Source organism: Coloeus monedula (assembly GCF_965178545.1).
Source record: "Coloeus monedula genome assembly, chromosome: 7".
Lineage (NCBI taxonomy): Eukaryota > Metazoa > Chordata > Aves > Passeriformes > Corvidae > Coloeus > Coloeus monedula.
Genome location: NC_138787.1, coordinates 1,088,256 through 1,115,579, shown reverse-complemented (window position 1 = coordinate 1,115,579; position 27,324 = coordinate 1,088,256). Strand labels below are relative to the sequence as shown.

General features: G+C 45.9%; 1 protein-coding gene across 1 annotated transcript; it reads left to right on the top strand.

The window, feature by feature from the left end:
• The first annotated feature begins 526 nt into the window (after nt 1-526).
• USP40 (ubiquitin specific peptidase 40) lies at nt 527-26,280 on the top strand. Its single transcript, XM_082285065.1, has 32 exons — nt 527-584; nt 2,487-2,703; nt 2,937-3,004; nt 3,771-3,884; nt 4,669-4,833; nt 5,268-5,414; nt 6,799-6,942; nt 7,975-8,103; nt 8,360-8,461; nt 9,036-9,143; nt 9,796-10,117; nt 10,556-10,637; nt 11,471-11,642; nt 12,123-12,207; nt 12,971-13,041; nt 13,909-14,228; nt 14,676-14,802; nt 15,127-15,184; nt 15,443-15,496; nt 16,257-16,345; nt 16,769-16,855; nt 17,344-17,380; nt 17,865-17,929; nt 18,045-18,119; nt 18,542-18,668; nt 19,773-19,867; nt 21,016-21,134; nt 21,621-21,686; nt 21,906-22,116; nt 22,240-22,335; nt 23,076-23,170; nt 24,325-26,280. Exons 2-32 carry the CDS (start codon nt 2,505-2,507, stop codon nt 24,428-24,430), a joined length of 3,735 nt encoding a protein of 1,244 aa, XP_082141191.1. The 5' UTR covers nt 527-584; nt 2,487-2,504; the 3' UTR covers nt 24,431-26,280.
• The last annotated feature ends 1,044 nt before the right edge of the window (nt 26,281-27,324 follow it).

Genomic DNA, 27,324 nt, shown 5'->3' with positions numbered 1-27,324 from the left:
TAATAAATCCATGGCAGGAGATCCCCAAATCCCTCTAATAAATCTATGACAATAGAATCCCCAAGCTCCTGTAGTAAATCCATGAAAGGTGAACCCCAAGACCCTCTAATGAATCCACAGAGGAGATCCCAAAATGCTTTAATAAACCATGGCAGGACGTCCCAAAACCCCTGTAATAAATTTATGAGAGGAGATCCCAAATGACTGTAATAAATCCACGCCACAAAACAACTGTTTGTTTGAAAGAAGGAGCTGGTCTTTATAGAATCCCAGGATGATTTGGGCTGGAAGGGACCCTAAAGCTCATCCTGTTCCACCCCGTGCCATAGGAAGGGACACTTTCCACTATCCCAGATCGCTCCAAGCCCTCATCCAGCGTGTCCTGGAGCACTTCCAGGGCTGCAGGTCCCACAGCTTCCCAGGACGCCCCCTGCCCTCACGCAGGGGAAACTACAACTCCCAGCATGCCCCGCGCGCTTCCAGCCCTCCCCGCGGGCCGCCGGTCCCGGCGTGCTTTGCGCGGCGCCACACAACAAACATGGCGGCGGCCGCGGGGCCGTGGCCATAGGGCCGGGCCGGGCCCGGTGAGTGAGGGGCTCGGAGGGGCTGGGGATCGCCGGCCCGGGGGAGGCTGCCGGGCTTGGGGGGCTCCTGGCATAGGTTTGTTAGAGGGGCTTGGGAGTCTCCTGTCATGGGTTTGTTAGAGAGGTTTGGAGGTCTCTGCCTGGATTATTGGCGGCTTCTGGGGTCTCTTGGCATGTATTTCTTAGGGGGATTTGGAGATCTCCTGCCATGGGTTTATTAGGGGGGTTTTGGGTCTCCTGCTATGGGTTTATTAGGGTGGTTTTGGGTCTCCTGTCATGGGTTTATTAGGGTGGTTTTGGGTCTCCTGCCATGGGTTTATTAGGGTGGTTTTGGGTCTCCTGACATGGGTTTATTGGAGGGGTTTTGGGTCTCCTGCCATGGGTTTATTAGGGTGGTTTTGGGTCTCCTGCCATGGGTTTATTAGGGTGGTTTTGGGTCTCCTGCCATGGGTTTATTAGAGGGGTTTTGGGTCTCCTGCCATGGGTTTATTAGGGGGGTTTTGGGTCTCCTGTCATGGGTTTATTGGAGGGGTTTTGGGATCGTTTGTCATTGATAACTTAGAGGGGTCTGGGGATCTCCTGCCATGGATTTATTAGAGGATTTTTGGGATCTCCTGTCATGGATTTATTAGAGGATTTTTGGGATCTCCTGTCATGGATTTATTAGAGGATTTTTGGGATCTCCTGTCATGGATTTATTAGAGGATTTTTGGGTCCCCTGTCATGGGTTTACTAGAGGGGTTTGGGAATCTTCTGGCTTTACTAGACCACTTTGGGACCTCTTCCATGGGTTTATTAGAGGGGTTTGGAGATTGCTGCCTGCATTTATTGGATGGGTTTTGGGGTCTCCTGTCATGGATTTACTACAGGATTTTGCATCTCTTGCCGTGGATTTGCTGCGGGATTTGGGATCTCTTGCCATGTGTTTAGTAGAGGGTTTTGGTTTCTCCTGCCATGGCTTTGTTAGAGGGGGGGTTGGGATCTCTGGCTGTGGATTTATTGGAAAGATTTGGGGATCTCCTGCCGTGGATTTATTCCAGCCTTGGCAGGCTGAGGCCCTGTGCTCTGAGGTGTCCCTGCTCTGTGAAAGCACTGGGCCATCCAGAATTCCTTGCAGGCGACATTCCTGTGTGGTTTTTAAGGAAAGCAGCGCTCGGAGGATCCAGAAATAAGGAGCGAGGGAGGATTTGGCACTCAAGTGCCTCTCTGGAGCATTGGGTGGGTGGTGTCTCCTGGATATATGGCCCTTTTTTGGGATAAACAATCCACTCAGGAGCTGCTGGGCATTCAGGGAGGAGAATAATCTGAATGCTGAAGTGCAACAGGCCTGACTGGAACCAGGAATGAAGGCTGGGAGACAGCTTGGAATGAGTGCCAAGGCCAGGAATGACATCCAGCAGCTTGGGAGGAGGGGCCTGTACAGAGTTTTTAAGGCAGTCGAGGGGTAAGAGCTGCATTCAGAGGAGGAAAAGCCAATGCAAAGTCATTTATTTCCTATTTATGTTCACTGGGAAAGCGAAACTTTAAAGTCTTTCTGCTTTAATGTCTCAGGTGAAGAAGTTCCAGGGGTTTGGAGGAGGTGGATAAGGATAATCCAAGGAAGGGGCCAGTTCACGTGTAGGAATAAAAAAGAACTTTGTGCAAAATGGAACTGTGGTGGGTTTGGTTCTGGTTTGTTCAGACCTGTGGTAACAGAAATGCTTTTAAATCAACCTTTTTTGTTACATTAATTTACACTTCTACGTGGAGCTGGCACTAATTTTTAAAATAACCAGGAAAAGAGGGAGAAAAAAAATAAACAATTTCTTCAGTCAGGGCTCCCGGGTTCACCTTGGAGGATTTGAGGTGGGCGGGTTCAGCTGCATTTTTTTGGTGGTAAATGCTTGTTTTATCTTTTTAAAGGACTCTTCTGCCTTCACGATGTTTGGGGACTTATTTGAAGAGGATTTTTCCTTTATTTCGAACAATCATTGTGGGAAAGGGAAGAAATCCAAGCCCAGAGAGTCTGAGCCTCCAGCTCCCAGGGATTCCACCAACCTCAGTGGCATCAAAAACCAGGGTGGGACCTGCTATCTCAATTCCCTTCTGCAGACTCTGCTTTTCACACCTGAATTTCGAGGTGAGGGGCTCAAAACCTTCTTAAGATAACGCTGGGGTTGGTATTTTAGTGAGAGTCGCATTTCTGGTGATTTGTTAAAGAAACATAATGAACTCAGGTAATTTTGGGGTACATTTCACTTCAAATAAATTATTGCAGAACAACATCGTAATGCCTCACGTTGAAACACATTAAATTTTTAAAGAGGGGATGTTTTCTTTTTAAATAATGATTTTTTTTTTTTCCAATTGCAGAGGCTCTGTTCTCCCTGGGACCTGAAGAACTCGGGACTCTGGATGACAGCAGGAAACCGGATGCAAAGGTGTTGGGAATTTCCTTGTCTGCCACTGTCCGATGTTGATGTGGAGGAATATGGTTCCAATTGGTGGGAAAGTTATGAAAATGGGTGAAAACCTGAATTTGATACTGAGAGGTAGTTTGGGCTGGCTGATACTGGATTTTCACACAGTTCTAAGCTTTCATTGCCATGAGGTTTTGCTTCAGCAATCAGATATTGAATCTGTTGCTGCTGAGATGTTCTCCCTCCTGTCTCATTCCACCCCACCACCAAGCCCTTCAGGAGAGCTGGAGAGGGACTTGGGACAGGGGCTGGAGGGACAGGACACAGGGAATGGCTTCCCAGTGCCAGAGGGCAGGGCTGGATGGGATCTTGGGAAGGAATTGTTCCCTGGGAGGGTGGGCAGGCCCTGGCACAGGGTGCCCAAAGCAGCTGTTGCTGCCCCTGGATCCCTGGCAGTGTCCAAGGCCAGGCTGGACCTTGGGGCTTGGAGCAGCCTGGGACAGTGGGAGGTGTCCCTGCCTGTGGCAGGGGTGGAATGGGATGAGCCTTATGGTCCCTCCCAACCCAAACCATTCCAAGGTTCTGCTTGGCCGTGTAAGGTATGGCACTGCAGGTTTTTGGGAACAAAGTCTGACTTGGTGTGAATTGAGTAGCCTGTGGTCTGCAAGTGATAGACAGGGGTAGTTTATCACCAACTTTGTAGTAAATTGCTTCTGGTTTTGTTGAAATGCCTGGTTGGAAGGCTGTGTCTGAAGTGCTGGCTGTGTCCTCTCCTTGCTGTTTCCAGGTTCGGATAATCCCGCTGCAGCTGCAGCGCTTGTTTGCTCAGCTCCTGCTCCTGGACCAGCAGGCTGCATCCACCACAGACCTCACCGAGAGCTTCGGCTGGAGCAGCCATGAGGTGCCAATCTCTGTCCCAACACGCTTCTCCCTGAATGGAGATGGGTTTTGGAAGTCTGGCGTTTAGGAAATACCTTAAAATCCCTCAAGCTGTGGAGGTGACTTGGACTGGGTCAGCTCTTGCTGTATCCTGTTGGATCTCCACGTGGAGTCCATGGCAGTTATTCACAGGAAGGAGCAGAAGATGATTGTTCTCTTAGATACAATCCCAGTTGCTTTTCCTTTGTTTTTGCAGGAGTGTTTTTCCAACAGGCTTCTTGTCCTTAGATACTTAGATTCTTACCCAAGTTGAACTGTGTTAGTCAGAGATTAATCTAAATCTAGGGAATGGCTTCAAATAGAGAGCAAGTCAGTTTAAATGGAATTTTTAGAAGGAATTCCTCCCTGTGAGGGTGGGCAGGCCCTGGCACAGGGTGCCCAGAGCAGCTGGGGCTGCCCCTGGATCCCTGGCAGTGTCCCAGGCCAGGTTGGACATTGGGGCTTGGAGCAGCCTGGGACAGTGGAAGGTGTCCCTGCCCATGACAGGGATGAAGTAAAATGAGCTTTAAAGTCCCTTCCAACCTAACCACTCTGGAATTCTGTGGTTGTACCCAAGTGAAAGTGTCTTAGGTGGGTTGTAGCATAACCAGATTAAAAATAACAATAATAAAGGCAGTAGTTGATTACTCAAGGAGGAAATGTATGAGTAGTCAGTGAGACTCTGTGACACTCCGTATATGTTGGTTTGAAGCCCTAAGCCAAGTGCAGCCCTGTTTGATTCCTTCCTGTTGGGTTTCCTCCTGCAGGAGATGAGGCAGCACGATGTGCAGGAGCTGAACAGGATCCTGTTCAGTGCTCTGGAGACTTCCCTCGTGGGGACGTCGGGCCACGACCTCATCAACCGCCTGTACCATGGCATTGTTGTCAACCAGATTGTCTGTAAGGAGTGCAAGAACGTCAGTGAGAGACAGGTAGAGCCAGGGATCTTCCATGGTGGCTTCTCTTCAGTCTGTTGACTTCAAATGTTCTTGTTTTTAAAGTCCAGAAATAATGTCATCTTTGTTGGATCCCGGTAGTGAGTGTTGGACTTTTAAGTTTCGTCTGCATTTTCTAAACCATCTCCATCTGGGGTAAAAGCCCAAATGTTTTGCATCTTCTGAGTTCACAAGCAGTGCCTTTGGTGGTTGTAGTTAGCAGAGAGCTGAGGTAACAACAGCAAACCATATCTTTGCTCTTTAATGCTCTTTGTAGTTAAAAAAAAACCCAGTTTTTAAAATCAATTTCTCTTCTGTGAATGTATGAGGCGTTTTCCCCCATCAGCTGTGATGAATAGGATGAGTATCTTTCTAATCACCACAAACTTACAGCCCTCAGAACCTCATTTCTTGTTGTCCTTTCTGCACAGGAAGATTTCTTAGACCTCACTGTGGCAGTGAAAGGTGTGGCTGGCTTGGAGGAGGCCCTGTGGAACATGTACGTGGAAGAAGAATACTTTGAGAAGGACAACTTGTATCGATGTGGAGCCTGTGATAAACTTGTTGAAGCTTCAAAGGTAACACCTTGGGGTGTGATGATGCAGGGTTAGATGGGATATTAGGAAAAAATTCCTCCCTGGGAGGGTGGGCAGGCCCTGGCACAGGGTGCCCAGAGCAGCTGGGGCTGCCCCTGGACCCCTGGCAGTGTCCAAAGCTGGGTTGGAGCAACCTGGGATAGTGGAAGGTGTCCCTGCCCATGGCAGGAGGTGGAATGGGATGGGCTCTAAGGTCCCTTCCACCCCAAACCATGTTGGGATTCTGTGAAACCTCAGCAGAGATGTCAGGAAAAGCTCCTGTGGCTTATTTTCCAGCTATTGCTGCAGGTTTTTATGTCTGCTGCACCCTGGCTCTGGGCATTGTGGAGGATTGGCTAAAAGATAAGTTAGAGCATAAAATAAAAACAAACAGATCCATGCAATGAGAAAAAAATCATGGGAACTGACTCCTGGAGAACCCAAATGAGAGAGAAAAAACAATGAGCAGCTGTTGCTCTGTTTTTGGGGAGGGAAGCAGACTCAGGCTGTTGGTGCACTCTGCCCTCATCCCAGCAGCAGAGCTCCTTGGCCTCCTGCAGGAGGAGTGAAGGCCAACCCCTGCAGCCCTAAGGGTGTGCAGGAAGTAGGCCAAAGGGAAGCCAAGGACAGGCCAGGGTAAGTTGTATCAGAAGTGCTCATCCATGCAGGGGGAGAGTGGGAACTCTGAATTTTGGTAGGAAATCATGTAGCTGGGGGTTGCCAGGCTGTGGGTGCAAATGGAATCTTTGATTCAGGAGGTTTCTTTAAACCCTGTGTGTGTTCCTGGGGCCTCCCTGTTAAGGCTCTGCTGGTGGAGGAGAGGGTGGAGACATTGGAAAGGCTCAGAAACTTGGCCATGGAATCCACACCTGCAGTCAGAGGTGCTACAGCATGGCTGGTTTTACTTCTCACAGGGGTTCTCTCTGTGCTCACACATCAGGTGGTTGGATCTGGATTGATACCCTTCCTCACTGAAATGGATTCTCCTGGCTCTCCTCCCTCGAAGGTGCTCCCCTGACCAATGAGGGAGACTTCAGCTCCTGGTTGTTCTGTGCCTGCCTGTGTAGAAATGTGGGCTATGGAAATGTCATAACTGACTAGAATGTCACCAATGTCCTTTATTTGCTGTGGCAGGACCAAATATGGGGCTGGTGATCACCAATCAAGGAGGATGTGGGGCTTAGCAGGGGGAAAGATCTGGATTGCTTTTAGGTTGTGTAGTTGGAAGAGAAATTGAAAATTAATGAAGGCATTTTAAAGATGAGGGCACTGATCTTGTCTGCCTGGTGATTACAAAGCTGTTTGGAAAAGGATTTGTCCACAGCAGCATGGAAGCACAGTTCTGTTCTAACCCTGTGCTTCAAATGTCTTTTAAATCCCTTCCCAGTCTGCTAAGCTACGCAAGCTGCCTCCCTTCCTCACCATTTCCCTGCTGAGGTTCAACTTTGACTTTGAGAAGTGTGAGAGGTACAAGGAAACGAGCTGCTACACATTCCCCATCCAGATCAACCTGAGGCCTTTCTGTGAGCAGGTGGGTACTGTTTACATTGGTTAAAAGTTGCTGTATGCTCAGCAGAGAGCCCACATCTCAAGGAGAGGTTGTCTTTTACTTTGCATTTTGTCAGGGCAAGGTGTTTGTGGAACTTTGTGGTGTCCTCCTCCACTTTTGAGCTGAGTGGGAAGTACCTTATAGCTACAGGGGGGGAGGGTATAATAAATACCCAGAAGTTATCTAACCTTTTCTTGACGGGAAGATTATTATCTGGAAATGGAAATTGAAGTGTATTTTTGTGTTGTTATTCTCTGATAACATCCTGTATAAATTGAGCTATATGTGCTTTATTTGCCTGTGGTTATTCCATTTTTCTCAGGAATCTCTGTTTGCGTTCCTAAATATGATTCTGGTTATAAACTGAGCTGTGCCATTGCTTGATGACAAATTTTGGCCCATAAACAACATAATAGAGGCACTGTTATGGAACAGACGTTTTTCTTCTTGAAGTGTTGCAATGCAAGCTTGGAAATTTCTCAGTGTTTGCATTTGAGGAAGCTTTTTTTTCCCCCCTCAGTTTTCGTGTTTCTAAGTGTTGCTTCTTTTTGCTCTTCTCTTTTAAGCAAAACAAGCCTGGTTGTGAACAAACATTGAAATTGAAAATATTTTGGATTTCCAGTGTTGTTCAGCATCCTGCTTGTTTAATAACACAGGCTGCCCAGAGCAGCTGTGGCTGCCTCATCCCTGAAAGTGTCCAAGGCCAGCTTGGACGGGGCTTGGAGCACCCTGGTCCAGTGGAAGTTGTCCTTGCCCAGGGCAGGGAACCAGATGAGTTTTAAGGTCCCTTCCAACCCAAACCATTCCTTGATTTTATGATTTGTCAGCCTGTGCCTTGCTCCATGGCTTGTGTCAGTCCTTCCTTGCGTCCCCAGCCCTGAGAAGCCCCTTCAATCTCTGCACATGCAAAACACACACTGAGAAATGTCTGAAGTGATGCTGAAGGTGTAAAGCTGTCCTTGAGTGAGAGACTGACCTCTGCTATTGTGACAATTATTGTTTTTCTTTTTAAAGACTGAAATGGATGATTCAGAGTACATGTATGAGCTCTTCTCTGTTATTATACACAAAGGTGGCTGCTATGGAGGACACTATCATGTTTATATCAGAGATGTGGATCAGTTAGGAAACTGGCAACTCCAAGTAAGTCCTGAAGGATTTTCTTCCTTGCTTTAGAGGTCGTATTTTGCAGAAAAGTGTTAAGAGCTAGTGGATGAATGTGCATCCAAACTTAACTAATATTTTAATGAGGCTTTGTGTGTCTTGCCTCATGGAGAAGGGCAGTTTATCAGAATGTCCTTCACACTCCTCAGTTGTGCATGATGATGTCAGCACGGAATAATCCGACCCTCTAATTGTGTGTGAAACAACAATATTTGTGAGTGTCTTTCTTCCCCAGGAAGAAGAGGATGGGCTGATTGAAGATAAGGCTTTAAGAGACACTGAGAATGGCAAAGAAACAGAAAATCCATTGGCAGTCTTAAAAGGGATTTTATCAGAGGTATGGTATGTAAGGAGTTCATTGCTTTGGCTGTGGAACTAGGGAACCTTCGAGGGGTTGCTGTTGGTGAGAGTGGGCAGGTTTAAGTGTCCAGAGCTCTTCTGAACCTGCTGTGAAGCATTTAAAACTTGACTTTAATAGTGGCTCTTCATAGAGAAAAAGCTCCTTTTGGAATATTTCTAAAGTTGCTCGCCAAAGCTGTTGCAAAAGGAATCCCAGAATATCCTGAGCAGGAAGAGACCCACAAGGATCACTGATCCAACCCCTGGCCCTGCACAGACACCCCAACAATCCCACCCTGTGCATCCCTGAGAATGTTGTCCCGGAATTCCTGGAGCTCTGGCAGCCTCGGGGCCGTGCCCATTCCCTGGGGAGCCTGGGCAGTGCCCAGCACCCTCTGGGGGAAGAACCTTTCCCTGCTCTCCAACCTAACCCTGCCCTGACACAGCTCCAGATGATGCTACAGCAGCTTATTAAAAACCAGGAATGATTAAAGCACTTTAAAACTGGCTTCTTTGTGTTGATCCTGTGACTTCTGTAGCCTTTGCTACCTCAGTTTTTCATTTCTCTGTAGGAAGAAGCTAAACAAATCCCCGTGGATCAGTTAGGGCAGAAATTACTGGAGAAGAAAGGGGTGTCCTGGAATAAGAAATACAGAAAACAATACGGAGCATTACGAAAGGTAATCACAGGTTTGTTGGTTTTGGTTTTAGGTAACTTTTATAATCATTTCTATTCCTGTTGAATAGTCAGTAGGATGACAATTGAGAATACGGGCCCTTGGATTAGCATGTGCAGGGAGAGGTTTGTAAGGTGAACTAGCAGGCTGGGAAACACAAGATTCCCAAGGAATTGTCTGCCTGAGAGTTTGTGTATTTTTTTTTTTCTAACTCCATGATTTGCCTATAAAAAATTAATCTGAGCTACAGAAATGAGGATTTGAAAATGTATCCCACTTTTTGGTTGGTTGGAGTATGTCCATGAAATTAATACTCCAGTAAAACCTTGTTTTCCAACTGTATTTTATGATGTTTTAAGAAAAATACTTTGGCATTTGTGTTGTAGGTAGGTGGAAAACTGATGTTTGCCTGTTTTCTGAAGGGAGCTACCTGCAGTTTCCACAACAACTATTTAAATGTAGGTGTGAAGTGTGGATGTGAGGCTTTTGCAGAGATAAACTGAGAAAATACACGAGGAAGCACCATAAAATGAGGGTTGAAGTAATAATGGGATGTGTGTTTTCACTTTGAGGAGAATCAGGTGAAGCAGCCTAATGCAGGCTGCTGCATTTAAAACTTGGCATCTTCTTCATCCTGTCCTTTATTTCCTTTCAGTATTTGCAGAATCATCCTCAGATATTCCAGCTGAGCCCTGATGGAAATAGGGTAGGCCTGAAGGAAACCCACAAGCTCCTGTTGAAGCTGGATTCTCGTGGACGAGATCTCCAGAGCCCTCCCCAGAAGAATGACGTCCAGTGGAACTGTGAGAAAACCCCCCCAAGGCCAAGGGCCACTTCTGCTGGGTGCCACTGGTTTGACCTGAATGATTCCAAAGTCCAGCCCATCAAGGAGAAGGATCTTGAGAAACAATTCCAGGGTAAAGAGAGTGCCTACATGCTGTTCTACAGAAAAGCTCAGCTGAAAAGGCCTCCTGAAGGTACACAAAGCTCATCTGGACATTCTGGGGGGGGGGCTCTTGGGCTTTTTTGTCCTTTCCAAGCTTTTTTCCACCAGTTTTCCTTGTAATGATCATTTGAAAAAAGATTTAAATGAAGATACAAGGAGGTGGTGACCTGTTAATTGGCTCCAGTTGACTAATTTATTTTAGTATGCTCCAGAAGTAACAGCAGAGCACCAGCTGAAACAAATACAAGTTGCTGGTAATGGCATTTATGTGTTAATTTCCCTTAAAGAAAGATTGATTGGAAGGAGTAAAAGCATTTGTTTGTTCTTTATATCACCTTGCAGTTGAGTTTTCTCTATTATGAACATAATTTCTCTGGGTTTCCAGTGATTATTGTACTGTAATGTCTCATCTTGATCACTTTTCTTGTTTGCCAAACCACATTTTGAGCCTGTATTTTTTTTGTTGCAGCACGAGGAAATCCAAGGTACCAAATTCCTGAGCACCTGCTGAATGAAATGAATGCTGCTAATACAGAGCTGCAAAAAAAGAGGTATTTTGGTGTCACTGTACCCATCTGAAGCAGCTTTTATCTGCAGGACTCCCAAGGGATTCAAAAGGAAAGAAACTCATTGAGCAGAGTCATAGGGGTTAATTGAAGAACAGAATTTCTATGTCCACCTTCTGCTGGTTTCCCTGTTAGCAAGCATCCCACAGAATTTCAAGGGAAACGTACAGTTTCAAATTGTACCATTTTCTGGTGCAAATCACTGCAGTTCTGGGGAGAGAGTGGAATGCATTATCTTACTTGTGTTTATAGAGGGAGTTCTCCACTGGGAGAAGGGGAAAGGACTTGGTTTACTGTGAATGAACCAGTAAATTTTTGTTCTTTGCCAGAAAAGTGGAGGGAAGAGCTTGTGGTATTCAGGTTGGACAGAACTGTCCCTTGTGCTGAGGGACACGAGTGCTGATACTCCTGAATCACAGTTAAGATACCAAACTACAGACACAAGAGTGACAGGTTTTATGGAGTGTTTCACACGAGACTGTAGTTGTCCCATCCCTGGCAGTGTCCCAGGCCAGGCTGCACAGGGCTTGGAGCACCCTGGGATAGTGGAAGGTGTCCCTGCCCATGGCAGGGGGAACTGGATGAGCTTTCAAGCCCTTCCAACCCAAACCATCTGGGGATTCTGTCTGAGTGAATTCCACTGCTTTATTTTTTTAAATGTTTGCTGCTACACTGAGCTGGTAGAACCAGGTATGGTATAAAGGAGGGGAGGGAATGTGACAGGGAATTTAGCCCTGGGGGGATCAGCTCCAGGACAGCTATACAGAAACATCTGTTTGATGTTAAGTTCACCAGTTTGTTGTGTTGTTCTCCCAAAGAGCTGAATGTGACTCAGCAAGCAATGGCATTGATTTACATCTCCACCTGAGCTCCTGCTATAAATTCCACAACGGGGCTTTGCATCCTTCACTTTCTTGGAAAGAGAGTGTGGTGGATTTGACTATTGACAGGAGGAGAACACTGGGAGACCTTCGACAGGCAGTGTTCCAGGTACCTGCACTACATAAACTCAGGCTTCATTTTAATTGAGCCATTGCAACATTTACAAGTGTGTTTATGCTGCAGTCTTTGTGTCAAGGAGGTATTTTCAACAGTAAATGGGGTTTAGGAGGCTAAATATTTAATATGGGCTTACCCAGGAGGAAAGAGTGGTGTGGGGTCTGGTTTTGAAGCCATGAAATTGCTGGAATTTTGACTACGGAGACTTCAAAATTCACACGAGCTAATGAATTAATTTGGGCAGCATGTGCATGGCCATGGATTGACACTTTGCAGAACTCCAGGCTTACTCTTGATATTTCATTTTGTGGCAGATTTGTCTTTGTCTTTTCAAGGAGTCACCAATTTAAGTTGTCACCAAGTGAGCTTGGGAGGCAGGCTGTGACAGCTTTCAGCAGATTGTCATTTGGAATGCTGAATTACTGCTCACTGTTATTTTATATAATCTTTCTGGTTACTTTTCCCAACTAGATGTTGGAATCTTGGGAAGGGGACATGGTTCTCAGTATGGCCAAGCCTTTACCAGCAGGATTACATCTGTACCAGGTTCTTGATGGTAAGAGCACTGCATGCAATGCTTCCATGCTTTTGCTGTATTTTAATTCCTGCAGACATCAAAGATCTCATCTGTAAACCATCTTGGAGATGTGTAGTACTGAACACTCTTCTAGATCAGACTCATGTTGAGTTATTTAAATTATTGATTTCACTCTTATTAGTGGAAATGAATGATTTTGAGACTTTGCTGTGAAATCTTTGGTGTGAAATGCAGTAAGACTGCAGATCTTAAGCAAGTTAAGCACATTTGCTGACAAGAATGTTTCAGTCTGTAATTTTGCCCTTGATTGGCTCGTGGATGTTGCTTTCATAGGATTGGAGGAGAGGATAGAAGAGAGGAGCCAGGGTGACGTCAAAGGAAAATGTAGGTTAGACTTTAGTGAAGTAGGAATTTTGTAAAGGGAAATGCTTGCATAAAGAGTTCATTAATTTAGTAAGGGTACATCAGATTTTTAAATCATCATTTTTGTCTCCAGCTTTGCTTTGTTAGGCAATTCTAAGTGTCAGTCTTTAAAAACCTATTCAGTAACTTTAAAATTTTATGTTCTCTGTGGTCAGCTTCAGAAAATGAGTGTTGAACCAGAACATAACCCAACTCTCCATGAAGCTGACATCAAAATATAGAGACACTCAGAGCTGCTCTAGACATTCCTCCCCATGCTTGTGCAATTCTTTAAGTGTAGTGACTTTTGAAAACTTGCTGACCCTGTCTGTGTGTTTTGTGGGGAGCAAGAACTTGAGGATTTGCTCCTGTTCTTTAGGAGATGAGCTGACCCTGGATGGCATTGGGCTGGCTGATGGAGCAGACATCTTCGTATGGAATGGCAAAGAGGTAAAGGAACCAAACAACTCCTTCCTTGTCAGCTCTGAAGAGAAAAGACTGCGTGCTCTTGAAATCCTGTGCTCCTCTTGTAGTTTCCCATCTTCCTTTTAATATTAAGGCTTTTGCTTACCCTGGAAGTGGTTATGAAACAGCATTTTATTCTGGCTCTGTAATGGAATAAAATGCTACATTTAAACATTTTTTACTGTAAAAATATCCCTTTTGTTTCAGCTTTCTCAAAAACAAAAAGACCCCAAACCAAACAAAACCAGCCAAACATGTAGTAACAGTTGTTTTTGTCTTGGTTTGGTTTTTGATACAGTTTTTTCTATTCCAGCTTTGGTGTCATTAAATTTCCTTCAGCAAGGAACTGTATTTATTGCTTAGGTTGAATATCAGAAAGACCAAGTTTTAAAATGTAAAGTCACCATGTTCAGTCACATTTGGGTAATTCTTTAATGTCCTGAGGGGCTAAATTCTTGTGGTTTTGATTTTGCCAAGTGTCCACTGGTTTTCCAGCTGCTGTCACCATGGAGTGGTTTGGGAAGGGACTTAAAGATCTCATTTCACTCCCTGCCATGGGCAGGGACCCCTTCCACTATCCCAGGTTGCTCCAAGCCCTGTCCAAGCCTGGCCTTGGGACACTTCCAGGGATCCAGGGGCAGCCCCAGCTTCTCTGGATAGCTTTGTGCTTTCTCTTCCCAGCGCCTGTGGGTTCCTCTGGTTGGTTGTTCAGTAAGGCTTTGGTCAGAGGTGGTTTGTTTGTGAGGGGAGAGCGTCCATTTCTTGCCCCAGTTTTCTCTCTGCCCAGTCTGGGCCAGCCCCACACAAAGCTGGCATTCCTTTCTTCCCTCCTTCTTTCCTTCCCTCCCTCAGGTTGGAGGCACAAAGGTGCTGACGGGCCCTGACCATGAGCCCGTGGTGCTCAACGTCCTTCGCTTGGCCGAGCACAACGAGGGCGGGAAGGGGCAGCACTTCAGCGAGGCCCAGCACGTGTTCTCCTGCAGCACCAGCCTGGGCCAGCTGCACTCAGCCTTGGCTCCAGCCGGAGGCATCATCCTCAAGAATGGCTCAGGAGCAGAGGGAGAAGCCAAGAACTGGGAAGTTTTCCGTGAGGAAGACATGAAGGAAACAGTCCGAAGTGTTGGCCTCAGGGATGGGTGCTCAGTGCTGATCTTAGACAGCCATGACCAGAGGTAACCTTTTTTGATTGTAATTAAACAAAAAAAGCAATTTTGACAAAACCTTTTAGTTCAAATCATGCTAACAGGATAGATCCTTGTAACTAATTATCCCTTGGAGCTTACAAATATGAGTATTTTCATCTTAAGATTTGGAGACCAGGTATTTATCAGCTAGTAGATTTTTCTTGCCCTCAAAGTGCAGCAACAGTCACATTCTTTGATTTACACTTGTAAAGGGGAAAAACACCGTGACAACAACTCACACTCAGTGAATCCAAAGCTGCCAGGGGCAAATTTGTGGTCTCATGACACTCTATGCTCCCTGAGGCCTCTGCTCTGTGTGATGCCATCAACTTTAACACCATCCACTTATGTGGGAGCTGTGCTGGTGAGTGGTGCAGCCCTGCCAGTGTGCAGTTTCCCTGTCTCTGACTGTCCTTGCACCGCTGATTCCCACAGCTTTGTCAACGTGGCAAGTGGGAATTTGACTGCCTTCACCTATGACATCAGCTGGCTCCAAGTGAAAAACTTCTGTGGGGTGGAAGAGGAGGAGAAACTCGTTAAAATCACTGCCACTATTGAAACAGTAAGGACTCTGCTTTCCTGGACAGCTTGGCCCAGGGATTAAGTTTTTCCCTGGTGAAAATAGTGCTGAGCTCAGAGCTACAGTCCCTGGGCTGTGTGCAGGTAGCTTGAACCAGTGCAGTGTTCTAGTGTCAAACACTAAAACACGGAATGATCTTTGGACCACCCTGTGAGTGGAAGTTTGAGGTGGTGTCACTAACCAAAGCTAAAAGAGGAGGGAAGGATGATTTGGTGCTCTTTGTGCACTGGCACTTGGACAGGCAGGGGTGTTGGTGGCATTCCTGGCTGGAGGTGTTAATGTCCCTTTTAATGTCCCTGTCTTTAGGTGATGTCAGATATCAAAATGAAAGCGATCCGGGAGCTTCAGCTGGAGGAGGAGCTGGGTAAGTGTTCAGCTGCTTTATCACTCTGGTAATGCTACAATGTCCTGGCTTTTTAGTGGGTTTAGTGGTAGAGTTTTCCTTTCAGCGAAAGAATAAACGCTGAGACTGTTGATGGAGGCTCCAGGAGATGTCACAGTGGCCTCTGAGACAAACCTGCTGTAATTAATCTGAAAGGTGTTACCTGTTGAAATTCTGAGCCAAATTTTTTCCTACTTGAATTTCTTAATACTTCTGTCTTTCCTGCCCTTTTTGCTGCAGCAAACGAGAGCTGTCTTAGACCTGTTAGTGGCAATGGGAAACTTCTGTCTCCAGGTAAATTGATTTATCTCATCGCTGTTCTGTAAGAAATTCACTGGGGAGATTTTAAGCCTCTGTTTGTCCTTTCCTGGGAGAGAAGTACCCACACTTAACTCTGCTGATTTCTAGTCTTAACTGAACCAGTTGTGTGGGGGGGGTTCCAGTTTTAAGGTTAATTAACAGTGCCAATACAAAGGTAGAGATTAAACTTAAATGTTGAGCTTGGTTTTATTCCTTACATCCCTAATCCACCTGTGCTCCTGATGGGCAGAGCTCACTGGGAAAGGACCCCCAGCTTTGTTCCTTATAAACTAGGGCCTCTCCAGAGGAGAGCACCCAGGAGAGTTTGGGAGCTGGAATGTGTGAAAGAGGAGGGAAGCTGGGTTCTTCCAGCTTCCTGAAGAGGAAAAGGCTTGGAGGGAGGAGGGGTGATTGCAGTCTTGAACTCCTTAGCATGCAATCGTAGAGAAGGCAGGGACAGATCCTTCCCAGAGGAAAGGATCAGACATGAGTTCCAGCAAGGGAAATTCCAGCTGGTCTGGTGGTGGGGAAGGGGATTCACGGTGGGAATGGTGAAACCATGGACAAGGAGCCCTGGAGAGATGTCCATGCCTTTGCTCTCCTCATGGGACACTCACTGATCTGCTCTCAGAGTTGTGCAAGTGAAACTCTCCAAAGGGCACCGAAGGGTTTCAGCTTGTTCTAAAGATGATAAAATGGATGTTTTTCTAAGCAGCAGCTGCTGATGTTGTCCCTGTTTTTGTCCTTCCCGAAGTGCCTGAGGATTACACAGTCAAGGAGGCAGAGCTGAAGATGGGAAGCTTGCTCGGGCTGTGCCGTGGGAAAGCTCCAGCTTCCACTCAGGTACAGCAGTGTGGGATGGGAGGAGCCTGGTGCAGGGGCTTTCCTAAAGAGAACAAGGGGAAAAAGGGGGATATTGCTCTTGGAATGTGCAAGTTGTAAATACCCCAGAATCCCAGAATGGTTTGGGTGGGAAGGGACCTTAAAGCTCATTCATCCCACCCCTGCCACGGGCAGGGATGCCTTCCACTATCCCAGGCTGCTCCAAGCCCCGCTCAGCCTGGCCTTGATGTGCAGGAGGAGTAGTTGTGCATTTCTAGAGACCAGGGGTGGCTAATGAGGATCTGCTGATGGCCATAACTCAACTCTCTTGGCTTTTTGTGCCATTTTAATGCTGCTTAATGACATTCTTGCCACAGGAATTGTTTTTGCACTGTACTTCTACACTCCCATATTTATTCTGAGAGTTTGCATTTGGATTTTCAGCTCTTCCTGTACTTCATGGTTGGGAGTGACCAAAACTGCAGCCCTGAGATGGAGATAGTTGTGGAGGAGACTGCCTCTGTCAGAGAGGTAAGGCTGGCTGCTCCCAAGCACCTGGACAACATTCCTTACACCCTTTGCCTTGCACAGAACTGGAGGCAGAGGAGTTGGGAAGAGCCGTGCACGGAGTGAAGGAAGCTCTGGCTGCAGCCAGCCCAGCGGTGTTGGCCAATAATAGCTGGAAAATGTTGAATTTGCAGCTTTGGTTTTTTTTTTAAAAGGTGCATCTGCAAACTCTGGGGCAGAATTTGTTCAGGTAAAGGAACAAACTTGACAGCACAGGTTTAATTTTTTACCAGTTTGGGAAAGCTGCCTCAGCTGATGTGGTGAATTTCTTGCCTGAAAACCATCTCTTCCATGAAGGGTTTAATATATGGCCCAAATACATCTTGTCTATCTCATTGTTTTAAGAATTGACCATCGCTCTTTATGCCAGAAAATTCTAACATAGATTTGCTAAAAGATTTATTTCCCAGCCTCAGCGCTGACACAACTCTCCTCCATGTTTATTTTTTCAGTGTCTCAATTTAATGCTGGAGAAATCTGGATTATCAGGTTGGTTGTGTTGTTATTTACATATTTTTAAAAGGAAATTTTATCATTTTTAGGACAGCTCTTCCTACCTCTAGACCTTTGTAAGTTTTTCAATGGTCTGTGTGTTGTTGTAATGTGAGGAGGGGAAAGAATTCTAAACATGAGATCTTTATAATACAGTTTTTATTTTAAAGAGCTTGTTGTAAATTCGAATGATAATTTGACACATGGGAATTGCTTCTTTTTCCTCTGAAACCAGGCAAAAGAATTAGGTAGGTGAGGAAGAAAAATCGATGCAAATAAAAGATTATTTTCATATAGCAAAAGATCTGGGGAAAGAGGTGAAAGTGATAATTCATTTAGTCAGAGCTGTGTTTAAAAAGCAGATTAAAAAAAAAAAAAAGAAAAAGGACCCTTAACACTTCATAAGAGTTCTGTAATATTTTCCCAAACTGGCATTAGTGACTAATTAATTTTCTGTGTGTGTCTTTTTGGGTTTTGGTAGGTGACAATTGGCATTTGAGAAGGCTTGACTGGTGCTACGAAGCAGGGGAAGCATTAAGTCAGGAAGTAAGAGGATCCTGTTTCAGTCCATAGGTTCTTTGCTCCATGTCCCGTGGAGACTTTCCCTGAGGAGAAAGGCAGGTGTGGACTGACATGGGCCCTGTGCTTTGTCTTCCTGCAGAATGCCACCCTGAAGGAACTCAACGTTTGCAGAGGAGACACTTTGGTTGTAACTGAAGGAAAGCTTCCAGAAAAGGTAAAAGGAGAGCAGGCAGTGGCTGGATGCTTGGAATCCCAGATCAGTTTGGGTTGGGAGAGACCTCAAAGCCCATCCAGTGCCACCCCTGCCATGGGCAGGGGCACCTCCCACTGTCCCAGGCTGCTCCAAGCCCTGTCCAGCTGGGCCTGGGACAGCTTCTCCCTTGTAGAATTGTAGCATCGTTATTTTTGCACCACCACCGTGCTCCCCACTAAATCCCATCCCCAGGTGCCACATCCACACATTCTTTGGACACTTCCGGGGATGGTGACTCCTCCACTTCCCTGGGCATTTCTAAAACAGGCAGCCTGTTCCCAAAGCTTAGGTTTAAACAAATCTTTCCTCTCTTCCTGTGCTGAAGGTGCAACTTCTCCTTGTCTGCACAGAACACTTGAGCCACCTGGTATTTTCTGTTGCAGGGTTTCCTGAAGATCCCCATCTGGTGGCTGAAGCCTTCAAGCCATAAGAAGCATGGAGAGAATGCACAGGACCAGGTGAATGGGGTGACCTGGAAGATGGATGCTTTGCAGGTGTCTGCTGCAGCAGGTGAGCTCGGCCAGGCTTTGAAAGGAATCATCTGTGGTTGCTCTTGGAGTCAAACCCACATTTTAATCCAAAGCCTTCAAATCCTTCTGAAACCTAGGAGGAGCTGCATGAGTTGCATCAAGGTTATGGTGAAAGGAGCCAGATGCAGTTTTGGACATAAATGCTGGATAATCCTGATGTAGGGATGTTCCTCAGCTGGATTTGCTCAAAACCCCACGAAATTTGGTAGCAGGGGCTCTTCATTTGTCAGTCTCTGTAATGAAGGCAGCATTGGAAAGCATCTCCTTCATGAGCACAGAGGTGATTGGCTTCAAGTGCCAGACTGCTGAGGGCACATTTAATTCCCTTCAGGCTGTGCTGCTTTTTGGGAAGCTGTAAAAGGAGGGATGGGTAAAGCCTGCATAGAATAAAAGACCTTAAATGCAGTGTTTTAACTGTTTGCACTCCTAAAGGTCAAATGCAAATCAAAAACCAGGCAGGGCAGGAAAATCAAGTGAGGGTTGAGAAGGGAGAAGAAAATGAAGTGGAAATAACAGAATTGGAAAATGGAGAACAAATTGATTTTTCATTTTGTATTAAAAGTAATATTCCTCTGGTGCTGAGTTGTGCTGCAGGGCAGGACCCCTCTCCTTGCAGAAGTTTTCTTTGTATTTTTCTCCTTCTGTCTCAAAGCTTTTCTGAGTTTCACTTTCTCCCCTGATGATTTCAGTAGTGGAGCTAAGGGCAGTTTAACTTTGCTTGCAGCAGTTTTAACTGATAACTAGCAGGATTTATCAACGGGAATAACTGTTCCTAGCTCTGAAATTTGCAGTATAGGATCTGTATAGGAACTGTTTGGAAACTGTCAGGGTGTGTTTCACCTGCTGTATATGCCCACGGCAGGAGGTTGGAATGAGGTGACCTTTGAGGTCCTTTATGACCCAAACCAGTGTGGGATTCCTTGATATTGTGGTTTTTTTAAGTGGATTCCAAAATGCTGGAGGTCAGGCCCCTTCCCTAAGTGAAATGTGAGCATGAAGTGACTGTTACCTCTCAGGACTATACAAATCGTGTTGATTCTTCTGTTATTTGTTTCTTCCTCCTCCCTCTCCCCCCCCTTCAAAGCTCCACCAGAACCCACCCACACAGGCCTGGATCTTTGTTATGCTGGCAGGATAGAGATAGCAGGAGAAGCCTCTCTGGAAGATCTGAAGATGCAGGTTAGATGCTCTCCTGTGTTGGACTGTGCAGCAGCGCTGTGATCACTTGAGCTCTATTAACAGCTATTCTTTATTTCCTTTTCCCTTGTCTCCAGTCTGTTGTGCCATGGCACTTATGCCATGGCCACTGGTAAGTACCAAGAGCAGCTGGAGCATGTAGCTCAGACACTTCCTTAGTGTCCCTGTCCTGTGGCCTGGCCTGCGGGAGCCTCGTTGCACTCAGCTGAAACTCTGCCTTGCAGCCTTTCTCTTTCTTTCACAGTGTCAAAGCTCTCCATGGGAAGCACACACATAACAAGCACCTCCTCAAAAGCCACTTTGCCATTTCCACATTGTTCCTGTATCAGTTTTCTGCATCTTTTTTTATTTTTTATTTTTATTTCTGTATGTGGAACCTGATGAATAAAGAATTGCTTTGGGGTGCACAGGTTTGTCAGCCAGGAAGGTCTGGCTCAAGTTTCTTTGGCCAGAAACAAAAATATCTTTGTATGGTTTTAATACACTAAAAACCAAACCGAAACAAACAAACAAAAAAACCCAGTAAAACACCCCAAATGAAAAAACTAAACCCCAAAACCACCCCAAACCCACAAAAATACATAACCCAGTCCTGTCAAAGGGCTCTGTGTGGTTTAACCAGTTGATTGTTCTACTCGAACTGCATGGGGAAGGATCTCTCACCTGGTTCTGCTCCATACCAACACTCATTTTTTGGGTGGGACTTCAGTTTTGGGCGCTCTGCCAGGCTACTGCTGTGGAAAACTGTTTGCAGCTTGAGCAAGGAGAACTGGCTGAGCATGGGAAGTGTTGTGTCCTTGGGAAGGGCTTAGAGGAGCTCAGCACTTGGCCAGAGACTGGGGCAACGATTCCAACAGCCTCATTCCCTCCCAGTTGTTCAAATTTTGGTTAAAAAAAAGAAATTTGGTCCTTTGGAAATGGAAGTTGTGTTGAGAATTGTTGAGAGGGAGGGAAATCCAACTCCCTCGGAGGTTGAAAAGTGAGTATTTTGGTTGTAGCCACAAGCAACAGCTGGTGTGGAATAAATCTCAATACCTTGCCCTCTTTTTTGAGAGTTAGTCCAGTGGTTTTCTGTTTTCCCAAGGAGACTTGGCTGCTAAAGTCATTGACAAAGTATTTCTGGTTTTCAGGCTCTGACCTTGCCCTGCTGCCAGGAGCAGGTTGTGCCCCTGCCCTCGTTCCTCAGAGCTTGGACAGTGGACAGCAGACGCCCCGGGAAGCTCCTCCGGGACAACAAGCAGAGACTCAGGTGGGATTCCTGGGGAATGTGCAGCAGGCTGGATGTGGGATGCATTGTGGGGAGATTCATCAGCTCAGTTTGTGTTGGAAGGGACCTCAAAGCCCATCCCATCCCACCCCTGCCATGGGCAGGGACACCTCCCACTGTCCCAGGCTGCTCCAAGCCCCAGTGCACAACCTGGCCTTGGGCACTGCCAGGGATCCAGGGGCAGCCACAGCTGCTCTGGGCACCCTGTGCCAGGGCCTGCCCGCCCTCCCAGGGAACAATTCCTTCCCAATATCCCATCTAAACCTACCCTCTTTCAGCTTAAAGCCATTCCCCGTGTCCTGTCCCTCCATGCCTTGTCCCCAGTCCCTCTGCAGCTCTCCTGGAGCCCCTTTAGGCCCTGCCAGGGGCTCTGAGCTCTCCCTGGAGCCTTCCCTTCTCCAGGTGAGCACCCCCAGCTCTCCCAGCCTGGCTCCAGAGCCACATAGACAATCTCTGTTCTGTTGGCAGTGACTACAGGCTGGGTGCCAGAGTGGAAATCTGCATAGAACCCTTGCAAGAAGAAGAGAATTTGGGGTAAGAGCTCAAGATCCTTGTTTCTCTTATTTCTTTCAGCTCTGCGTTTGAGGGGAGCCTTGACTGAGCAGCTTTGAACTTCAGGGCTCTCAGGATGTGGGAAAACCTTGGAAGTTGTTTATTGTTTTCCACAAAGTGAGGGGAGGGCAGGAGGGAGTGAAAGCTGGGAATTCTGAAAGCATGGCTCAAAGAATGTCTGTTCTCTCATCCTGCTGCCAGCCCCCACGAGCTGCTGCTGCGAGTCCAGATGGGAATACCAGGAGAGAGGGACTACTCCGACTCCCGGGATTTGGTGTGGGATATCTCCAAGGAATGCACGACCTGGGCTCTGAGGCAAAGAGTGGCTTCTCACTATTGTCTCCCTGTAGATAAAATTGAAATAGCCAAATACTTCCCTGAGAGATTTGAGTGGCTGCCAATATCTAGCTGGGTAAGATCTGGAATGACAGAACCCAACAGTTGTTGGAAAGGAGCACATGTTGGTTTGGGCTGCAGTTCCTTAGGGATTGTATTGAAGGAGAATTCCAAACTCTTCTGCTTTGGTTTTATTCAGACACAGCAAATCTCCAAGAGGAAAAGGAGGAAAAAGCAGGAGAGTTTGCAGTCAGCACCTTATCACCTCAAGGATGGAGACATCATTGGGGTGAAGGTAAATTACCTTGGATTTAATTATTCACGAGGATTAGGTTCAGACACTGTCCCCCTTGCAGTATCTTCATTTCTTCCTGGTTTTCTCTCATGCTGCTGCATTTCTGAGGGTACTGGGATGTGGCTTTGGGCATTGCATTGTGTTGATAGGACGTTTCTTGCTGCTGTTGCTGCTTTTTGTTTTTCTCCTGGATCTTTTTTCTTGCCCTCATTTTGTTGACTTTTTTTGTTGTTGAAGTTCTGAGTAAAACCCAAGGAAATGCCCTTTAAAAATCCCATTATAGATACAAACCTGTTACATCTGATGTATTACTGAACTATGACAGTTCTGGTTTATGGTGTAAAAAGGAATCACCCAGCACTGAGCTCTGAGCTAGCAGTAAGGCTTAGTTAGAAGGAAAGAATATTCTGGCTGGGTTTTAGAGCAGTAGGAGAAAAATGTGATGTCCTGTCCTGCTGCTTAGGGAAAAAATCCATCCCTGGAAGTGTCCAAGGCCAGGTTGGACAGGGCTTGGAGAAAGCTGGGATAGTGGAAGGGTTCCCTGCCCATGGCAGGGGTGGCACTGGATCATCTTTAATATCCCTTCCAACTCAAACCATTGCAATTCTAATTAACTTGAAATTAATTGGTGCAAAACTAGTCAAAAGAAACAATCTGAAAATCTATTGTGTCCGTTGAGGAACAGCTAGGAAATAGTTTGACCTTCTGACTTTGATCTCTCAAAAACTTTTTCACAACAGAACCTTCTCCTTGATGACACCAAGGACTTCAGCACCGTGAGGGACGACATTGGGAAAGAGAAACAAAGGCAGCTGGCACTGGAGAAGAGGAAAAGGTAGTGAGTGTTTAGTTCATTTTCTTTAGTGACACTAAACTGTGCCACAAATCAAGTCCCTCCGGATGGGAGAGAATTTTCTAAAAGTCCTTGCAAGGAGTTCCAAAGAATAAACAGAGACTTTTCCTTTAGTTTCAATGCTTCCAATAGTTGTTTATTAAGTCTTATCAGAGGAACAGAGCCACTAGCGTGACCCAGGTACAGCATAGAGCACAGAAAGCAGGAGTGAAGCCTCTCTATCAAGATTTACACAGCCTTTTAAAGATATTTTAACCAATGGTTACTAAAAACGTGCATTATTTTCACTTTCCTACCAATTATTCAGTAACATGGGCAGGAACTGCGGAATTCTCTATCCAGTCAATCCAAACTACTTTTACTGTAGAACGTGGAGTAGTAGAAGAAGGAGAAGAAGGTTTACAGAACAGCAATAATCCTCCATTTTGATCTTTTTTACTCTTATCTATTTACCACAAATAGAAGCCCAAAACCTCTAAATTTTTCACCCTGCGACAATCTTACATAGTAGCCTATCACCTAATTCACACCACTGTATTTTCTAGTTCTTATCTGACTGTTGGTAATTTTTTCCAAGGTTTGAAGCTAAAACAGCGTTGTTCAGGGGGGTAAGAACCCTTAAAAACAGGCAGAGAAATATTCTCGGCACTCTGGGTTCCTACACTTTAGGAACATGCAAAGTGTTTGCTGCTTTTCAGAGCAGCTGGGGCTGCCCCTCATCCCTGGCAGTGTCCAAGGCCAGGCTGGACATTGGGGCTTGGAGCAGCCTGGGACAGTGGAAGGTGTCCCTGCCCATGGTGGGGAGTGGAATGGGATGGTCCTTAAGGTCCCTTCCCACCCAAACCATTCCATGGCTCAGACTAATTGGATAATTTTTGAGGCCAGCGGTAGCTGGGTGCTGTCAGAGCACACAACTTCAGTAATCCTGAAGGGAGCACTTGGATAATTCAAACTCCTGGCTCTCAGTGTTCCTACTCTGAGCCTCGTGGCTTTTTCTCCTGGAGCACACTGTGGAGATGAAAATGAGCTCCTTGGCACAGGTTGTTTTACAGCTCCCTGGAACTCAGGGTTCAGGCCAGGCTCACCCTGCTGAGGCTCAGCACTAAACATTTAACCCCGTCATTTCTGTTTTCCAGCCGCCAGGAGCGGGTCCAGGATCCCTTTTTCCCTGAGGAGAGGCTCCCCACGAAGCCCCGGAAACCAGAAGTGGCTCTTTCCATCAACGTGGGTGTGTTCAGATAGCACCAGGAGCTGCTGTGCCCACACCACCCTGTACTAACCTGGCCTGCAGGACCTCAGCTCCAGCAGCAAGAGGGGCTTTCCCAAAGTGTCTTCAAGAATCCCTGAGGAAAAACTGGGTGTAGGATTTGGGATAACTCTGATTTTCTTCTGCTCTCTCTTGGGGAAGTGCTTTAAGGTCCCTTTCTCAGTGTGGTACTTACTCTCAGGCTGAGTAAATGCACTTTATGTAGGAGGAAAAGGATTAATACATTGTATAACCCCTCGGTGACTCCTTTGTCATCACCCTAAATGCTTTGTTGGGTCAGGTCTGACCCCTTGCACCACCACTACTGAGATTTAATGCAGTCATAATCATCTCTTTTTAGAGTTTTCTCCCAGCTCTGATCACTGAAGTTACTGCTGATACCAGAAATTGCTTTTCTCTCTTCACTTACAAACCTAAGTCTGTAGGAGCTGGTGAGACCTGAGAATGAGGGAAATGTGGAAATCTCTGAACAAAGTGAAGGAAATTGGCTCAAAAAAGAGCAAATCCAGGATCTGTCAAGATGTAGAACCTGGAGACCTTTTGTGATATGGAACAACAGGGAGATAATCTTACATTTTTGAAGTTTCCAGGGCTTGTTTTGTTGCCCATAAACTTCATTTTGCAGTTTCTAGGGCAGTTTTTTTGGCCCTAAACTTCATTAACAGACAAAAACGGTTGGAAAAAATGGACAGATCTGATGTTTGATCTTCAGTGGGTTTTACTGTACTCAGGAAGAAGGCCTGTATTTATTGTCAGTTCGCCTCTTCAGAGGAATTTCCCTCATTTCTCCTCCTTCCAGCTGTTCTGATACTCTGTTACATTGGAGAACAGGTTTCTCTTGGTGTCCTGAGCTGATCTCCAGCCTCTGTGGGAGCAGGGGGTGTGAGCAGCTCAAAGGTTCTGAAGTATTAACTCCTAAGTGAGCCTGATTATCCTTAATTAAATCTGTCATAATGAGAGGACAAAACACAAGCTGCTTTTGGGGGCTGCAGGAAATATTTGACCTATTTGGTGTAGATTTTGTAGTAGGAGCTGCCACTTCAGCAGATTCCTCAGATTTTGGCAAAGGTGAGATTTTTCGTGTACCTTTTGTAGGTTAACAATATTCTGGTGTTTTAGACAACAGAAAGATCAAAACTGACACTCAGCCATCAGCAAGAAGGTGAAAAGCACCACGAAACACATGATTATTATTTATTTCTGTGCATATCTTTAATACTCAGCAGGTGCTCCTGTGCTTTTTGGAGCTGATTCTCTGCTGAAGGGGCTGTTCAATGTCCTCACTCACTTGAATCCTGAAAAATCCCAGTTTCATGGACACATTTTCTGCCCCATGGGAGGGCAGCTGATGTTTTCCCTTCTCCATTTGTGTCGCCTGGGTTTACAGCAGGGATCAGAGGTGCTGGTTCCAAAGGTTTGTGTCACTGGATGGTTCCAACCCAGTGGATTTATTTGCTGTCACTTCAGTTCCTCTGGTTCTTGCTGGAGAGCCGGACTGAGCTCAGCCTTCCCTCTGGTTTCTCCCTGAGAACACCAAGTTTGGAGAAACTGAAATGCAAATTCCAAGTGGGAATTTTGTGCCTTTGTTCAAGTGTAATGTAGCAGCACCTGCACTGAACCAATCTTGGATTATTTCTAATGTTGGCTCAAAATGCTTTTTTTTTTTTTTTTTCCTTAAAACTCGTGTGGGCCATTCCACAGTGAAAGACTTCATGGAAAACGGGGCTGGGGGGAGGAAACACCTTTGGAAAATGGAGTTGTTGTGACTCCATGGGTTCTGATGGTTATTTGCAAAGTGTGGAAAAGCTTTCATCTTTATTTTTCAAGTGTTCTTCACAAAATAAAATGTCATTTCTATCTGCCTAGTTGGTTTGTCTGTCGATGTCTCACTGGTTGGGCATGGCACAAACTGGTTTCTGACATCATTATTAATTAGCTTTAATTTTCCAGTGTTCCTGAACCAACATTCCCACCTCTGGGTGAGGTTTCCCCATCCCTTGTGGCTCTTGTCTTTTCCTGAGGCTCCTGGCTCAGGGCTCTGAGTGCAGGAGCAGCTTTGCTTTGTCTCACGTTTCCAGTCACTGTGGAGAAAGCACTGGAGACACTTGAGGATGGCTGGGAAGATTCCCCCATCGGGAAGAATCAAATTAAATTAATCAAATTAAAGCCACTCTGGAGCCCCAGACTCATAAAAAGTCTTGGGAATGTTTTTTATCCCAGTTTTAATGAGTAATTTTGACTGGTTATTCTGAGCAACAGATTTTGAGTGAAACTGGCAATTAGCTTCTAGAAAATATTAAGCCACTTTCTGGGAAATTAATTATTTTTAGGGTGTGGTTTTGTTTTGTTTTGTTTTTTTTCTCCTTGGTCATCTGGCTCATCTCAGCTTGCTCAGACCTTGGAAAAAAAACTTTAGAGGACCTTGCAGTCCTCTAAATGTTATAAAAGTGGGCAGCCAGGAGACCGGAGTGGAGAGCCAGCAGCCCTTAGGAATTATCCCCGTTCTCATGGACTACAGGTGTTTAAACCTTGGTTTAAAGAAGGTGCATTGATTTATGAAGCAATCTGTCCGGGCTTTATGCAGGTTCCTTAGGGATTAGATGGGATAGTGGGAAGGAATTCTTCCCTGTGAGGGTGGTGAAGCCCTGGCAAGGGCAAAATCTGGGGTATAAGCTGCTCTTTGTAGAGATCCAGCCCTCATGAAAGTTCCCTTTTCAGTTTTGGCGGGGCAGAGGGGATAGATCCACGCTAAAACTCCAGGAATGGTTTATTCCATGGCTTTAACAGGATCACAGAGCAGCCAGAGTTGGAAGAGACTCACGAGGATCATCAAGTCCAAATTGCTTTTGCTGCTGCCCAGTTTATTTCT

Excerpts from the sequence above, each read along its gene's own strand:
- USP40 (XM_082285065.1), top strand. The coding sequence starts at position 2,505 with ATGTTTGGGGACTTATTTGAAGAGGATTTTTCCTTTATTTCGAACAAT. Across the intron at positions 8,104-8,359 it reads TAGGAAACTGGCAACTCCAA|GAAGAAGAGGATGGGCTGAT; the intron begins GTAAGTCCTGAA and ends TTTCTTCCCCAG. Across the intron at positions 10,118-10,555 it reads GCTGAAAAGGCCTCCTGAAG|CACGAGGAAATCCAAGGTAC; the intron begins GTACACAAAGCT and ends TTTTTGTTGCAG.